The sequence below is a fragment of the Anas acuta genome, chromosome 18 (assembly GCF_963932015.1).
Source record: "Anas acuta chromosome 18, bAnaAcu1.1, whole genome shotgun sequence".
NCBI lineage: Eukaryota > Metazoa > Chordata > Aves > Anseriformes > Anatidae > Anas > Anas acuta.
In genome coordinates, this window is record NC_088996.1 from 4,676,651 (window position 1) to 4,693,561 (window position 16,911).

At 46.9% G+C, this 16,911-nt stretch overlaps 1 protein-coding gene and 1 long non-coding RNA gene across 7 annotated transcripts in view; both read left to right on the forward strand.

The window, feature by feature from the left end:
• The window catches only part of UNK (unk zinc finger), a 39,598-nt gene that overhangs the window by 5,923 nt on the left and 16,764 nt on the right, over window positions 1-16,911 (forward strand). For all 6 annotated transcript variants that reach the window (XM_068654638.1, XM_068654639.1, XM_068654636.1 and 3 more), the window contains exons 2-7: window positions 11,349-11,558; window positions 13,168-13,344; window positions 13,752-13,882; window positions 14,006-14,141; window positions 15,720-15,837; window positions 16,552-16,636. In XM_068654638.1, coding sequence (XP_068510739.1) covers window positions 11,349-11,558; window positions 13,168-13,344; window positions 13,752-13,882; window positions 14,006-14,141; window positions 15,720-15,837; window positions 16,552-16,636 — 857 coding nt within the window. The remainder of the gene's footprint in view (window positions 1-11,348; window positions 11,559-13,167; window positions 13,345-13,751; window positions 13,883-14,005; window positions 14,142-15,719; window positions 15,838-16,551; window positions 16,637-16,911) is intronic.
• Window positions 3,355-6,265, forward strand: LOC137841606 (uncharacterized). Its single transcript, XR_011088674.1, has 2 exons — window positions 3,355-3,797; window positions 3,898-6,265. It is a non-coding gene; the product is annotated as an uncharacterized lncRNA (long non-coding RNA).

The following is a 16,911-nucleotide window of genomic DNA, read 5'->3' on the forward strand; positions in this document are numbered from 1 at the left end:
GTGCAGAGCTGTCGGAGAAAACCGTGCCCTGTGTGCACAGCCTGGCAATTCCCTCGCCGTCCTCTGTAACGGGACCAGGTGCCAGCAGGCTGTGCAGCAGGGCAGATTCCCTGGCTGCTTTTCTTCTCTACTGCATTAAGACAGAGTTTGTGTTTTGTTCCGGGGCAAGCAGGAGCACCCAGCCTCGCTAGGAGAGCTCGCAGGGAGCTGCTGAAGCCTTCCTCCAACTCCACCTCGTGCTGCCAGCCCATTGAGATGCTTCCGATAATTTTCTCAGCAATCTCTGTCATTCCTTGTGTATTTTGATCAGCGCTTGATGCCGTTAATACCGGTTTGACATTTGAAGCATCACTTGGAATGAAGGCTCCCTTGAAACGAGTGCCAACGATTTCCTCTGAAATTTGTTGCAGGCTGCTGAGCGGCACAGCCTCATGCTGCCGCGGGGCTCGGCTCAGCTTTAGGAGGCTGTTGTTAAAACGAGGGAAGTTTGGGGCTTCCTTTGAAAAGAAAAATGAGCATTTTTCAGTGCTGAAGCTAATTGCACCGTCGCAATGTTGATAATAAATTGCGAGCTCTCTGAGATGCTGGCTGCTGGCCTGATTCAGATCTCTTATTAAAAGTCAGAGACGTTCAATTGAATGCGGTTGTTGGAACAGCAGCAGAAGGGGAACTTGGACTGAGTTTGTTGTCAGATGAGAGAAATCTGAGGCCATCGCTAGCTATCTGTTGGTCAGGAGTGCAGATACGTTTGTGTGGAGCACGCTGGCTCGTAAGAACAATTGCACAGCTGATTCCAGGTAGCAAATGATGGTGGGGCTGCTTTTTATCATCACATGCCTAGAATTTCTTTTCAGATTAATAAGCAGTCATTGAAAGGAAAAGAGCTTCTTGAGCCTATACCCGATGGGTATCTGCAGAAGTCTGACTTGCAGCTGGTGTTGTTTCACTCGTTAATCTTTATCTTCCGCGTGTCACCGCCGTTCATCAAGCAGCGCCCGGCCCGCTCCGAGGTGATTGTTCTCCTCTTAGTTTCAATCAGCTGAGAGCTTCCCTGAACAGCACCTGGGTATTGCCAAAGGAACAGGAATAAAACCAGCAGATGCCTCGGGGCAGCCGTGCAGCTCTGCAGCAGCAACAACAACAAAGGTTTGCGCGTTTCAGATGCCTTGCAAGATTTGTTCCCATCTCAAACTGAGCCCTGGTGGCGTAACCCAGGGCTTGCCTGTTTTTCCCTCGTGCCGTGGTGCTGCTGTGGGAAGCATCGGTGCTCCTGGCAACCTGTCTGGGTGCAGGGTTTTGGTTCTGAGGTGTGCTGGTCCTGTCCGTTGGGCTGCTATGGATGCAGAGAAAATCACCGGCATGGCTAACAGCGATTCTTTACCATCAGCCCGTGAGAGCTGGCTTTTATCTCTCTGCTGGCACATGTGTTATGGCTGCAGGTTTCTGCCTGCTAGGTAATCGTCGTGTTTTGTTTCGAACTCACAACAGAAAGTGTCTGTTCACAACTGTAAACCTTTCCAAAGAGCCTGCTGCAGATGTGGCTGGCTCTGAGCCTGGAGAGGCGCAGGCAGCGCTGCCTGCTCGCACGTGGAGCGCTCTGGCCGAGAGCACTGCAGAGCCGTCGTTTCGTGAGGAGTTTGAGGTTGATGCTTGTGGTTCAGTGCTCGTGCAGACCTTCAGACAGTTCATGTCCTGCCTTAAAATTGTTGTGAGCGTGGGACTGCAACCGATCCTCGAGCTGCTTGTCAGATCATGAAGGCTGCGGGCACGGGCAGGAGAGGGAGGGCTGCTGCCTCTGGAGCATCCCCTGTGAGGCTGGGTGCTGAAGGTTTGCTGCTTGGAAAACACCCGTAAAAACCCGTCGCTGAAAGCCAGAGCTGTGTAACGGCTTGTGTGGAAGCAAGGTTGTTCTGAATTAGCCTTTACAGATCCTTGCACGTGGGATGTTTTGTTGTAGGGAGCCAGCAGAGCGAGTAACGCAGCGCTTCGAGCAGCCTCCCCGAGCGTTCCTACAGCTGCTGACCCTGGGTAGGTTTTGGGAGGGCCTGGAGGAGCACGGAGAGAAGTGCTGTGTCAGAAACCTCACGGGAAGCTGGCGTTTGAATTATTACAGCACAGGACATCGATGTATTCTTTGGGCCTCGGTTCATTTCGGTCGAGTCCAGCAAACCCGATACACGTCAACTCCATATGAACCTGGTGTTTCCAAAGATTTATTGGGTGTTCTCCACATTTGGGACTGCAAAAAGCCCACGGATGGATGTTTCTCTTAGGTAATTAGTAGTAAAATACGTGCTCGTATTTACGCACACGTTGATGTATTGTAGTGAGAATGGAAGCAGGTGGAGGCCTCCAGCAGCGTGTAGCTGTCCAGCTGCATTAAGTTTGAGGATTTTCACTGAAACAGTTGAGCTCAGTCCACATGTTGCTGAAACATAATCGCTTCAATACGATCCTGGTTTCGTAAGCTCAGCACTTAGGCAGGTGCTGTAGGGAAGGAATAATGTGGCCCCGAAATAGGGTGTGGAGTGGAAACCAACCTGGAGAGCGATGAGGGCTGTGTTTGAGGCTTGCTTCAGGCACAGCTGGGGTGTTGTCAAGCTGAAAATACTTTGTTCCAACTTGGAAAAATTGTTTCTGAAAAACAATTTAGAAAAATGTTTCTAAAACATTGCGTGGACAGCCTGAATCCTGAGGTCTCACCGAGCGATGCGTGTTCACGGCCAGCTCGTTTGGAGATCAAACTGGGTGAAATGTGAGCGTGAGCTGAAGGCTTCGTGGCTCCTAAGGAAACAGCTCCAAAATGCCCTCTAGATAAGGGTTTGCATGTGCCTGGCCTTGGATTGTTTTAATTATAAAGCTAAAAGCTCCGTGCAAACAAAGACTTGGGTTTAAGACGGGTTTTATGGGAATTACTCTGCCTTATTACCATTCATGGCCTGCTGATGCAACAGGTTGATGCTTTAAAAAATAACATGCAAAAAAATAAAGCCTCCAGGTGTTCTGCTGGGCTGGTTTGAAGCACACAGCTCCACGCTGGGCTGCGGGGAAGAGGGGCTGAGCACCCCCACACCCAGGGTCGGTAACACAACCCTAACCCTGAGCCTGGGGTCCTGGCTGCTGGTGCACGGGGCAGGCGTTGATTTTATTGTGTTAAAACTGAATGCAAAGCCCTTTCCTCACCGAGACACGGCCTTGGTGAGCTGCTCGAGCTGCATGGCAGGATTTCTCTCCAAACGAAGCCATTTTTGGCTGAAGCTGGTGCGGGGCTGTCTTCCTGTCCCGGCTTGGCACCGTGCTGCAGCATCAATTTTTATTTTTTGTTTTCCGTAGCTTTTCTGTATCCACGAGAAACAGCCATTTCTCAGATGTTTTGCTTCCCATTGACAAACCTCATGAAAATTTCTGCGAGTTGCCGCTGTTCTATTTCGGGACGGACGGGGCTATTTTTAGCAATCAATTAAAGCTCCCATCTGTAAGTGCTGGGAAAGTGATCGAGCGCAAAGTAATCCCTTGTTCTTCCCGTGGAGTCCGGCTGCCTTGCTCGCATTGTCACCCGCCCCGGCGTGCTTTGACATCCCAAAATAGCAGCTGGTGCTGCAGTTTGTGCAGCACACGCTACCCTGCAGCCTTGAAGCGGAAGCTTCCAGCTCAGCTTCGCCTGCCAGATCCATCGGATGTCGAGGAAAAGGAAAACCTGTGCGTGCAGCCTCCCTGGTCCTGCAGCGAAAAGCAGGGGAACCTCTCAGCACTCCGTGTGCTACGGACGTGAAGCCGTCGTCCTTTTGCTCGCAGGGGTACGCCGTGGGTTACGGGAGCGCCTCGAAACCAACCCAGGCCAGCTCCGTGCGTCTGCAACGAGCCTCTCCAACTTTCACTTTCTTTCTTCGCCCTTAGGCTGACATTATTGTCAAGCTCTAATGGAGAAGGGGAAATCGAACAGCTTCACGATGGCCCGGCGCTGTCTGCGGCGTGACCTTTTCCCAGTTGATGGTTCAATTTATTTAGGTGATAAAGAAAACACCGAGGCATGTGAAGTCTGTCTTCCTGACAGATGGGAGCTTGCCGAAACTTTTTTTCCTCATCCTTTTTTCCTTCCCCGCGTTCGCTGGCAGCCTTTTGTTTTTATAAAGTGGCCCATCTATTTTCCTCAGAGGTTTAAATGCTTTCTAATCTTTTCAAGGCTTACAAAACTGCTCCTGACTTGACAGCCTGGAAAGGGAAAAAGCCGAGCGGTTGTTGAGGTGTGCTGCAAAAGAGCGATGCTCGTGTTTTGTGGAAGGCGATGCATGGCACGTGCAAAAATCCTTTGTGTTGGGGGCATGGGGGCTTGGGCAGGTCTGTGAGCTTGTTGAGAAAAACAGCATTAAATTGGTATTTTTGTTAAATCGGTCCTGGCATTGGATTCTGTCACAATAGTGGTGACTGATAAAGGTTCCTGCCAAAGCCTGCTCAGAAAACTTACCCTGAAATCACGATGAAAACCATCAAGCTTGCTGCTAAATGTGTTTGCAATTATTAAATGCTTATTATTTTGCTTGATACTCAGCTGTGACTAGCGTGAGACTGTATTTCAATATGAAATGACATCTGCTAGTAAGGGTTTTTTTAAACAATGGCAAAAAAAAAACCACCACACTGAGCTCCCCCCAGCTGTTTGTTGGAACAAACTTGTCTGAACTCCTGCTCTGATTAGAAGGATGCTGAATGTTTCCCTGCCGGGGGTCTAGGCAGGTTTTAAAGCAGGCTGCGGGCAGACCCCAGCTGTGGGGTGGGGAGCGCGGTTTCCCTGTGCCCACCCCTGTGAAGTTTCAGCTCCCGTGAAGCCAGATTGCTTCTTTCATGCTTTTTTTTTCTCCCAAATCCCAAGAAATCATGGGAGTGGAAGGCTGCGTTCCCTGTCAGGAAGCTCGCTTTGCATCGAAATGAAAACGTTTTATAAGATGTCTTGGGAAAGGTGGTGTCAAACCCTGTTTCTGAAAGGTGTTCGGAGGCCGTGGTCGCTGGCAGCAGTAAAAGCCCCCGAGGCTGGCGCCTCGCTGACCTCCTTGGTGTGCCGAGGAATTCCCTAAAAGCGAAGCCTTCCAGCTGCTCTGCCGGTGTGCCAGGAGATGTGGAAGGGGTGTTACGGGGAACTGCCGGCGCAGAGAAACCCAAATCTCAATAATCTCACAATATCCATCGTGGGCTAATTATTGTGGAGCCATGCTTTTCTTTAAATCCCCGTTTCTTTATTTATTTACAGTTGTTCTGGAGTATCTTTGACTGAAGAGCAAAAACTCCGGAGCAATGTCAGAGCTGCATATCGTGGCTTTCCCCCTGTCAGTAATGATATGTTAGACAAAAGGTACATTAGTGGGATTTTTATTGAGTATCCTGTTGGAATAAGTAGATTCTGTCATGCGCCACTGACTCATTTCAATTGGAATACCACAGTTCAGTAAAGGAAAATAATTGAGTCATGGGTTTCTTACTTAAAGCGTGTTTGATATCATCTTCTGTAATAAAATTTTATGAGGGTGAAATGAATTTAGAGAGCTGATTAAATACGGACAGCTCTTTTCCCCTTGTGTTGCGTTTGCTCTCTGAGCTTAAAAAGAAAACAGCGGTTTTGAAAATATTTTCAATAATAAGCTGTATTGAATTTGAAACATCTATATCTACAGTGACGTTTTTTTTTTCCTGGGTTTTGCAATGCTGCCCACTTTGCAGGAGTCTGTTGGGGAAGCACGTTGGGTTTGCTTCAGATAATTCTGCGCTAGCTCAAACCACTCACTTAAACTTTAAAGCAGCGCTGGTGATTTTGTTTATTTATTTATTTATTCCTAAGCTGAATGAGGGAAGCTTTGAGCCACCTGCTGCCTGGAAAGGTGGGTGCTGAGGGGAGCTTCCAGCAGGGGAGCAGCTGGGAGCAGGGACCTCTGTCATTCACCCAGCAGGGCTCGGAAAGCTCTGCCCGTGGCTGCGGTGTGCTGGGACCACCTGAAACTTTACGGAGAGGTCTGTGGCGTAGCCTCGTGCTGTCCTGTCTGAAACAGCGGGACGGCACGGATGTAAAAAGGCCAGCACAAGCCCACGGCATTCCCAGTTACTTTATGCCGATAAAATTAGATTTTTGCTGCGTGATCCTGTCTGTCAAGAGATGCAGGCAGACAGGACTAAAAGAAACATAAATGGCATGAGAGCGTTTTCTTCCTTATCTCTGAAATCTTCACAGGAAATGGAGGTTTGTTTGTTTTCTTTTTTCTTTCTTTTTTTCTTTTTTTTTTTTTTTTTATTTAAACAAAAGGCACTTTATTTGCAGGGTTCTTGGTTAGATTTACCTGAGAGCGACCCGTGCTGCCTCCTGCGAGTGGCTTCATGTGATGGGAGCTGCTGCGGGGATGGGACCCCATGGTTGGGGCTCCTGGGAAAGGTGTCCGTGGTTTATTTCGGTCTCACACCACAAAACCCAGCACCAGTCGCTCACATGGGCCTCTCCGAGAGGTCCTTTAGCGTGGTTGTGTGGGTGTAGGCACCCCACACGTGCACGCAGAACCTGGATGACGCTGGCATGAGGTCTCCCTGCTGCCCTCCTTGTACAGGCTTAGTCCGGATTAGACAATTACCTAATTAATGGTTTTCTCTCTGCTGTCCTACTGCTGCAGAAGGTTTAGATCCCGTTTGTCAGCCTCGGTGCTCTCTTTGGGCCCGAAAGGAATTTTGGCAGAAAGGGAATTGATGGGGAGGAGTGAGGAGGGCTGCGAGGAGAGGAGCCCGTCCTGGGGCATGCAGAAAGACAGCGCAGGGGTGCTGGAAGGGAAGGAGGGCCCGGCTTTGTGTTGTGGGTAGAACAGGGATTTGGAGTTGTTGTTTTTCTCCTTTCTTTTCCACCTTCGTCAACAATGCCTCTCCCCCCAGTCCTCCTGATCCCTCTGCTATAAAGCAGAGATTTCTCTTCTGGCGTCACCGCGCATCTTCCAGTGATTTCAGGGAGCTTTGGGAAAGGCTTTTAGCGAGGAATTTAGAGCTCAGCTGTCTTCGTGCATCACCAGCACATTTTCCTGAATTGAGCTCACGCCAGTGCATGCGTGACTTTTATCAAGTTTGGCAGGAAGTCTGCGGCCCTGGAACATGTTCTGGATGCAGGTATCCTGCGCGCCGCGCTGCTGGAGCACGCCGGCTGCTCGCACAGCCAAACCAGCAAAGCTGCAGCAAGCCGAGCCATCTCTGCAGCAGCAGGCGAGGAATGCGACCAGGACAAGGCTGCAGTTATTGAGTTTGCAAATGAAGCTTCTCGGTTAGTTTCTTCTTGTGTTTTTCTTCCCCTTTTTTAGGTTTGATTTTTTTTTTTTATGGTGGTGACATTTGGAAGTGCAATTTTGCATCTCCCCCCTGCCCAGGCTTTCCGCCTGCAGCTCCCGAAGCAGGTTGCAGCTCGATCCCCCCCCCAGGGCAGAGGGGGAACTGGCTGCAATTGCTGGCTGCAGATGCAAACACTTGCTGAGCTGCTGCTAGCAGTTACAGGCAGTTGGCAGTTCCCCTGCTAGTATAAACTCTGGCGGAGAGTTATTACTGCCCCTTCCCACTTCCCAGCCTGCAGGAAGTGGGATTTCAGCACAGTAAAACTCTTGGTGTGTCGTTCCCCCACACCAGGACCTTGCAGCTCCTTTCATTCTCCAGGAGTTCCCAAAGCTAGGTGGGAAAAGTCATCTTTCCCAACATCTTCCTAGTGAAAGAAGCTTTCGCTTCTAGTAGCGGCTGTCCCGCTCAGCAGCAAGTTCAGTTCAGCCTGGTGACTTTGACAGGCATTGTTCTGGCCAGTATTGTCTTATTTGTTTAGATAAATTGCATTTGTCTTTGCTGGGAATTGTAAATGATAAGGTTTCCTCCAGGAACCTGGGTGTTGCTGTTGACTTAATGTAGTATCACGAGAAGATCATGCTATGTGCTTTCTGCTTCTTAAAAAATTGAGCTTGAAAATATTAAATAAAGCACTTTCTCTTGTGTTATCTGTGTGTTAAGTAGATGAATGCAAAACTGATCAGTTTCATGTCTTTCTTTTTTCTAACAAATATGGAAATAACTCCTATGTGAAGGGGGGTGCTAATTTGTCTTCCCCTCGTGTAGAGTTTCCTGAGCTCTTCAGAGAGTTGAGAAATGTGAGTTATCATTGCTAGATTTCCTCTTCCTGTAAAGGCATGGCATTTGGCTGACATGCTGTGAAACATGTACCAGTTATCAGCGTGTTTTCGGTTTGAAGGGTCGTTCAAAAATTCCTTTTCCCAAGTCCACTGGGAAAGCGTTTGCGGAGACCATGCATGCCAGGAGGATCTGTCACGACCGCGTGTTCTGCGTTTCTGCTTAGAGCCTTTGCCGAGAGACTATTGAAATATTAATAGCATTCTGCTTAGTGAGCAATCACATTGCAGCCATGCAGTCCGTATATCCTTCCCCTGTTCCCAAAACACATGTGGTTTGGATGTCTTTCATATATTTTAATACAGAGTGGCTGGCTGAGTGGCCCGTGTTCCCCCAAAGGAGCCAAAACTCAATTCATAAATCAAGAAAATAGAGGCCTATAAGGCAATTTAGCATTCAGGCTATTGTGAAGGAGGGTGATTTAAAATGTTACAGTGGGCTGAGAAAAAAAAGAACCCAAAGCAGTGATTGAAAGGTTTGAAATGACCGAGTTAATGTGACAACTCTGGTTTTCCTCTGTTGGGCTTGATGGCAAAGGTGATGGTGCGCAGTTAATGTGTTGCTGCCGAGCTCGGTGATACCTGTTTGCGGGGCTCGCTTTGAAATGAAGAGTGAGAGATCATTTATTTAATAGACAGCATCAACGCATGAGTTTCTGATGAAGCGAGTTAGGTGTTAAACACTTCTCAGGTGAACCATTTACTTATGTAATTATCTCTCATTTACATTATAATAAATGTTTCTCCAGGGAGTTTAGCCAATCGTGAAATGCAATTAATTTTCAAATGCTCTTCAGCAACAATTGACACTCCAGAGACCGAACTCCCTCGGCTGTGTGTACGTTTTTAAACTCTCCAGTTAAAGCGAAGCCATTTCAGCTTGTTGATTGTATATTTTTAGGTTTTCTCCTTTTTTTTTTTTTTTTTTTTTTTTTTTTAATGCTGTGTTTCATACATGCCTTTCACTAGAAGACTGGAGTGCTGGGCTTGATGCCTGGGTGGTTTAGGTCTGATATCTCCCCTCAGGTCCCGGAGCACTGGTGAGGTTCAGGATGCTGGTCCTCAAATTAAGCCTGGACTCTTCACTCACTTTGGTGCAGACGAATGCTCTCTTGGTTTCCGTCGCTGGCTCTGAATGCTGTATGACACTGGCTGGGGCACATAGCCCCTGTTTTGCTGTTCTCTGTGTGTAAAACAGCAGCAGCATGAAAATAAAACCTCCCCTCTCAGGTGTATGTGGAGATGTCTGGGTGGAAGGGCCTGGCTGGTGACCAGGCCGCATCCCGCAGCGCAGTCAGCTCATGCTGCTTAAGTTTGCTTAATTCACTTTCTAACCTGAGTGTTGTTACAGTCACTTCTCTCCTAAGTCTTATTAGTGCACTGATAAGATAAAATAATCTGGAGAATTCCTTCTACACCTGTACTTGGTCCAACAGCTTGGAAAGCTGTCCAAGCATGGATTAATTCTCTCACAACATTCCCTTTTCAGATGAACTGCTGTGCTTGGAGAGGGGACCTCCATTTGAAGGGAGCCGGCTTTTTAAAAGCCAAAAGGAACAAAGTGATGTTGTTAGCCCTCGTCTGCTCCAAACGGACCTGTTTCTGCATGCTGCCTCCACATTTTCTGGCATTAAGCATTAGGCCCCAGTGCGGATATTGGTCCGGGGATGGGTGGGCTTGGGGTGCGCGGCCTTCACAGATCCAGGGCGAAGGCACATCCCACATCTCTGGAGGCTAAAGAGGAGGAGCTTTTATCCTTTCACACTGGCAAAATCCTATGTAGGAAAGCTCTCACCACTGCTAGGCTCTCCTCAGAGCGAACAAATAAAATCACTTTTGTTGGATACATCTGTTTTCCTGAGGCTTTCTTGTCAGCCTGGGGGGAGGAGGAAAGGATACTTCATTTACAGCTGTTGCTCTCTGACTGAGTTCAGTGCAATATCTGTAAATACATCTTTAGGCATCAGGCACATTTCCATTTATTTAGAAGTGTGATAGATTGTATGGTATGGGAATGAATAACTCACAAATTCCTGTACTCCATTGTTTTGCCTTGATGTACACACACAGCTCAAAATGAGTCCGCATCTGCTGTTAGACCACCCTGCTGCTTCCAGCAGAATGCCAGCATTTATCTGACGGTCAGATTTTGTTCCTCCCTGCTTTAAACCTCTAAACATAAGAGACCAGAGCGTGACTTGTTGTGGGAGACAGTTACCCCCGGTCTGCTGGGGGCCTTCTGTGGTGTTCTTGGAGCCTCACCCCATGGGGTTTGGGTCCGAGCTGCTCAAGTTGTTGGTGTGTTCCCTCAAAATACCTGGGGGGGGTCCCTGGAGGGTTTTGGGCAGCATGGGCTTGGTAAGCACCTCCACACAGATCACAGTCAGTCAGGTCATCATGTTGCTCTAAACCATTTTGTAATCCTCTACAATCTGGGTTTAGAGACTGTCATTAGTGTCACAAATAAAAGCTTGTGACTTTTTTAGTTCTCGGGATAAAAGAAGGCACATACTTTCAGAGAATTACACATGAAAGTAAAGCACGTAAGCAACCAGGAGTTGAGGATGGTTACGCTGCTTTTCAAGAGTGAGTCCCGAATTCACAAGATTGCAGGAGAGAAATGGATTGATTTTATATTTGCAGCTGACATGTGCCTGAAGGAGAAACAGAGAGAAACTAGGAGGAAAAGGGGTGGAAAAGTTGTTGTTGTTTTCTTTAAATCTTTTTCTCTCAGTAACTTGAAAGAAGTCTATTTTATTGATTTATTTTTTTTTAAACTGACCTCTGAGGGAAAACCCTTTTTGCCCACATCTCAGATTCAGAGATAGAAACGGTTGGAAAGGTACTTCAGAGTTGTCTTTTCTCACAAACTGTTTTCTAAGATTGTGAAAAGCCTCTTTGCAATGATACCAGAAGACACAAAGCAGTTTCAGCTACTTTTAGCTTTCCAGTTTGTGTTAACCAACCTGGTAACTGATACCTGCCCCTTACGGACACCCAGCAGCTCCCAGCCTGCAGTGCTGAGAGGAAAATCCAGGCAGGTGTGGGAAGGATGGCGTGCACCTCTGGGACAGATGCTCTGGTTTGACACAGGCTCTGTGGGGAAATCGGTTATCTCCAGCCACCATCCCAGTCCTAAAACTCTGCTTTTTGGGCTTCTGTCTGCAGTTACCTGAAGGAGTTCCGCACGGAGCAGTGCCCTCTCTTCGTGCAGCACAAGTGCACTCAGCACCGGCCCTACACTTGCTTCCACTGGCACTTTGTCAACCAGCGTCGTCGCAGATCTATCCGCCGCCGGGATGGTACATTTAACTACAGCCCTGACATTTACTGTACCAAGTATGACGAGACCACAGGAATCTGCCCAGAAGGAGATGAGTGAGTAAAGACTGCACCCTGCTTTTCAGGCATTAGGCTTTTGGGATGGGTCCAGTGATGATTCCAGCCAGGTCTTGTAGAGATGAGGCAAGTCAGCAGCAAAGCAGCTGTGTAGCATACGTAACATGAGAACAGATGTAAAAACTGTAGTAGCAATCCCTGTACTCCAGGCCTGCTGCAGAGATGATACCAAAGTTGATGGGAACTCAGCTTTCATGTATTTTTAGCAAAGCTGGTGTGAAAAACAGCTAGCTGACAAATGGACTTAGAAGAGATTCTTCCTCTAAGTCCCTAATTGTCAAATTATAGCTTTTGTTCAGTAGCTTTATAGCTCAGTTTTTAACAGATTGCTGAAAGAGTAGGAATTTTGTCCTCAATCTGTCCCTGAATTATCCAGACCCAGCTTTTTGAATCATACTCATTACTTGCCAGTTTGTTTTGTCTTCGTGAACTTTTAAGAAGCCAGTGGGGAAAGGTCAGGGATCTGGAATAAGGCAACAGGAGGAAGAGTTTGTTTTGTTGGGTTTTCCCTCCTTGTGACTTTGGTGAGTTTAAGTGAGAGATGCAAGTGTTTCTGCTGTGTATGCGGCAGGTTCCTGCAGTTAATGGGTTAACACAGCAATATGACTTCACCCACGTGACAGATATGGAAGAATAAATAGTGTAGCCAAACCATGGTCAAATATAGAGAGTGTTTTATATAGAGATGCTATAGAAAGATGGAATTTCAGTTCCCTTTCTTTGTGCCAGTATAAACACACATAGAAAAATGCTATTTATTGGGAAAACAATATTTTTTTTGTCCGATTAAGTAAAGATCTTGTGGCTGCAGCAGAATGGACTAAATCCCTAGCCTGAGGCCTCTGTTTCAATACTTTTCTTCCTTCTTATAAGAAAACTGGAAGGGATTAGAAAAATAAGACATTTGGGGCCTTTGGCTTCTAGATCACTGTCTCATATCTGGCTCAAATTCAACAAATGAAAACTGCTGCTATCTCAAAATCCTGCTGATTTGTATTTTTAGCTAAACACTGCAACGCATAAACTTCACCGATTCTATCATGTTCTTTTTATATTTCTGGGTGTAGATTATTCTTTTTTCTGCCTAAGAGGGGAAACAAAACATCAATTAAAATGTTAGAGTCATAATTCTCCTTTCTTGTCCTGTGCTCTGCATAAAGGATGCATCTGGCTATAGATAGACTGTTGCAGCCCTGTAGGAGGAAAGGCTGTTACCAGCAGGAAACAGTAACAGCACGAAGTCTAGATGGGGAAATGGTTTGTGCCATGTGATGTCCCTTCAATCATGGCTAGTATATCAGAATGCCTCGACAGTGTCCTTGTTCTTTTCCAGATCCCTGGCAGTCAGTAGGGTAGAATAATAAGCTGCTGCTGGCTTAATAATTCAGTTGTCTGTTTTGGAGGGAAACTACTAAATACTGTGCAGTGACAGGTTTAAGGGTTCTTCGTAATGTTGGAAGGCACAATAGGAGAAGGAGAGTTAGCAAAAGCGTTGCCAACAGCATCCTATATTGGCAATGTGTCTCCTGATAGTGTTGAGTCTGTGTGACTAAATTGTGGCGGTTCTTCCCCTTCTTCTGTACCCCAGATGCCCCTTCTTGCACAGAACTACTGGAGACACAGAGAGGAGGTATCACTTGCGCTACTACAAAACTGGAATCTGCATCCATGAGACAGACTCCAAGGGAAACTGCACAAAGAACGGAGTCCACTGTGCTTTTGCTCACGGGCCCCATGATCTGCGCTCTCCGGTGTATGACATCAGGTTAGTAGGGCTTGGGGCTCTGTATGAAAAGGGTAATTTCTGGGACCATACTGCTTCAGAGTGAAATGCTTGGTGTTGGAGTGATGATGATGTATCCATTCCTAATAAGGCAGATCTACAAAATCTCCAGGGAGGATACTCAAAACAGGGCAGGGAGGGAGCACACTTTAAGCTAGTTGTGATGTGGGAACTGGTGGGGGCGTCAAAATAGTGCATCCGGAATTGTCAGAGGATGAAGAGCAGGTATTGCAGTTACTGTTTGACTAGGATGTTCTGATAATAAATGAAAGTATGAATGAAATGCACCCACTTAAGAATTGTTGCATGGTATGTCACAGTTTTTATAAGCATTTATCCGTCTCCACCTGCTCAATCTGTCTGTTGTTCACTTGATTTTGTCCACTAAGGGAGCTTCAGGCCATGGAAGCTTTGCAGAATGGTCAGACTACATCAGAAGGTGGCATAGAGGGTCAGTCTGCAGTTGCTGCTAGCCATGCTATGATAGAAAAAATACTCAGCGAGGAGCCAAGGTGGCAAGGTGAGTGTCAATTAAGCTCTGCAGGACTGGGAAGGTCTGGTGCTTGTGGAGTACATGCTCCTGTTAAAAACCTTTGTGTAATAAATAAAGATCATGGTAACTAACTGGTTGTGTCTCTTGCAGATACAACGTATGTGTTGGGAAATTACAAGACAGAGCAATGTAAGAAACCCCCCCGCCTCTGTCGCCAGGGTTATGCCTGTCCCTACTACCACAATAGCAAAGACAGAAGAAGAAGCCCAAGAAAACACAAATACAGGTAATCCTGGGCCTGGGTCTTCTGTTTCCCAGCTGAGTTGAGTGGTGAGGTGTATTAGAAGCCTGTAAGGAGGAAGGATTTAAGATTTTCTCTGCTAGATAGTTTTTTAGTGTGCCTCTAAGGCCTTTACTGACAGATATGATGGACTGTTATTTCCATCGAGGAGATGGGGTAACAAATAAACAGGGAGTTCTGCTTTATAGAGGAACCAGTGTCTCTAATAAATAACTGTTGCTAAATAGTGTTACAACTGGTTTTATGGTGAACAGGATCTGCGTCTGTCTTCCCCTTCTCAAATAAACTCTCACTTTAAAAAGCAGTGCAAGAAAAAAAAAAAATCCCCATCTAGAAAAAAACTCTCAGAGCAGTGTTTTCATGGGTAAGGGATTCAGAATCACCAGGCTGCTTGTTGTATGTGCCCGGTGATGGGGATCGTGAGGCACAGTGTGACCTGTACTGTTGCTGGACATGCAACATTCCTAACCGACTGCTAAAGACTGCTTTTGAGGCACCAGGGTGTTCTCCTCGCTCAGCTGTCCCTGGATTTTTCGGCATGCTGCGTCTCCCTGAACGAGTTTATCCAAGTTATAGGCCCTCATTTCCTCTAACACAACAGAGCTTTTGTTGTGATCTCAGTGGGGTTTTTCCTTAGTTCCCTTTTGAAAAACATAAGAGCAGACCAGAAAGCCAGGAGAGAAAATACAGTGGATGTTCTCACTTCCCTTCCCCGCCCCCAGCATTCACAGAAATTTTTGAATCGATACTGAAGTTCTGTATTTAAAAAAACAAAAAAATCCAAGGAATATTAATCCCAACCCCTTCAGGAGAAACAGGAACACTAAGTCAGTCTTCAGGCAGTGGCCACGTGCTTTCTGCCTGTCTGGGTACTTTGGGGAAGGGAAGAGGTGAAAGCTTCTCTCCTCCTGATCCCTTCTTGCTTCTGTGTTGCTTCCCCACCCCCAGCTGATGTGGCTGCCTCTTCTGTGCAGGCATCTGCTGCTGCTGCTGTCTGCTTCCCTCTGCTGTTGTTTTGGGGAATGGATAAGAGCATAAAGAGCAGAGGAAGGAGGTCACAGCAAACATTCAAACTTGGGAAACGGAAGTGTTCCCAGCTGGGAGAAAGAAAATGGGCTTGCCTTTTCCCCAGTGACCTGACTCTGCCTCTGTCCCACATGGCCAAACTACAACCCTGGAAACATACCACTGCAAGGGTATTATGTGTTTTAGGATTAGCCAATTAACTTGTTAGCTTTCTATGAATGTACCATTCCAAAAGAGAAACCAGACCTTGCATCTCTGACACTAATCACATCAGCTGCTAATATTGCTGAGTTACGTTGGTTCAGGTTGTATTAGGTTTCAGACAGAGAGCTAAGCCATGCTACTTCCACTGGGAAATTGGGAGAGGGGGAGGAAGAAGCAATAGCAGCACTGTGGGGGCTGAGGAAGCAGCAGTCAGCCAAAGGGATTGTACAGCTGGGAAGGGGGGAGCAGCTGTGCCTGGTTCCCAACTGAAGAAGCAAAGCTCAAAACACATTTGTGCATCTGATGCAGTTTGCTGCTCCCTTATTTCCACAGATCTTCGCCGTGTCCCAGTGTGAAACATGGAGATGAGTGGGGAGATCCTACCAAGTGTGAAAATGGAGACTCGTGCCAATACTGCCACACTCGCACAGAGCAGCAGTTCCATCCAGAGGTACAGTAACCTGCTCTGGCAGTTCGGTAGCTGACTAGAAAAGCAAATGAACTCCTGGTTTATGTGATACATTCATGTGCCAGCTGGGAGAGTCTGTGTGCTGCTTGCGGTGTGGTCCTGGGATACAGAGGGTATAAATACCCACAAATTGGTGCTACAAGCTGCCAAACTCTTAGATTGAGCATGTGCAGAGCATTCCTGTATCCTTGCAGAAAGTGTAATTAAGACTTTGTCCTAGTCTGCTTCGTGTTACAGTGCTGAAAATCTTTGTTGGGCCTGTATCAGCAAAGTAGCCATTGTCACCAAACTGGGGTGGAAGGGAAATAATCAATTTCCTACAACCGTTGTCAACAGTTTGTCATTTTCCTTGCAAACATGGCTGTAGCTTTCTGGGCTGTTATCTACCAACTGTTTCCTACCCTTTAGCACTTTTATCATCCATGGAGCTCCCAGTGAGACTGAGGGAGTTGATGGCAAACTGGTAACCTTTGGGAGCTGACTGTGATGGGGGTGTTCTTTGCGTGAGCTTAACTGTAATGGGCATATTCTGGGGTTTCTGTAGCTGTAGTGGGTCACCCTGAAACCTGCTGGCCTTTTTGCCTTTTATCTGTGTTTCTGTCTTATCATTGAGTCGCTTTATAGTACTTTTGTACCTGGGCTGGCAGTCACTGTTTTTTCCTGTTCATGTCTGGTTATTTTTTTTCCCATCCTTAGATCTACAAATCCACCAAGTGCAATGATATGCAGCAGTCTGGCAGCTGTCCCCGAGGACCCTTCTGTGCCTTTGCACATGTAGAACGTACGTGGGCTGCTCCTCTCATCTTTCATGGATGTTTGAAATTGAAGCTATGGAGAGCGTCTGGCCAGAACAGAAAGCTTAAAATAGCTTAAAATATAGGGCCACAAAGAGCTTCTGGGAAAGATTTTCAGAAACAAAGTATTAACTTCGATGATTTCTGTAAAACTGTGCTAGTGAGAGGTGTTAACAGAGCTGAAGGCAGTAGGTAGTCCCATTGCACTGTCCCTCGAAGCGTTTTTCCCTCTGTCTTTCACTTGCTCAGTTCTCCATATGTC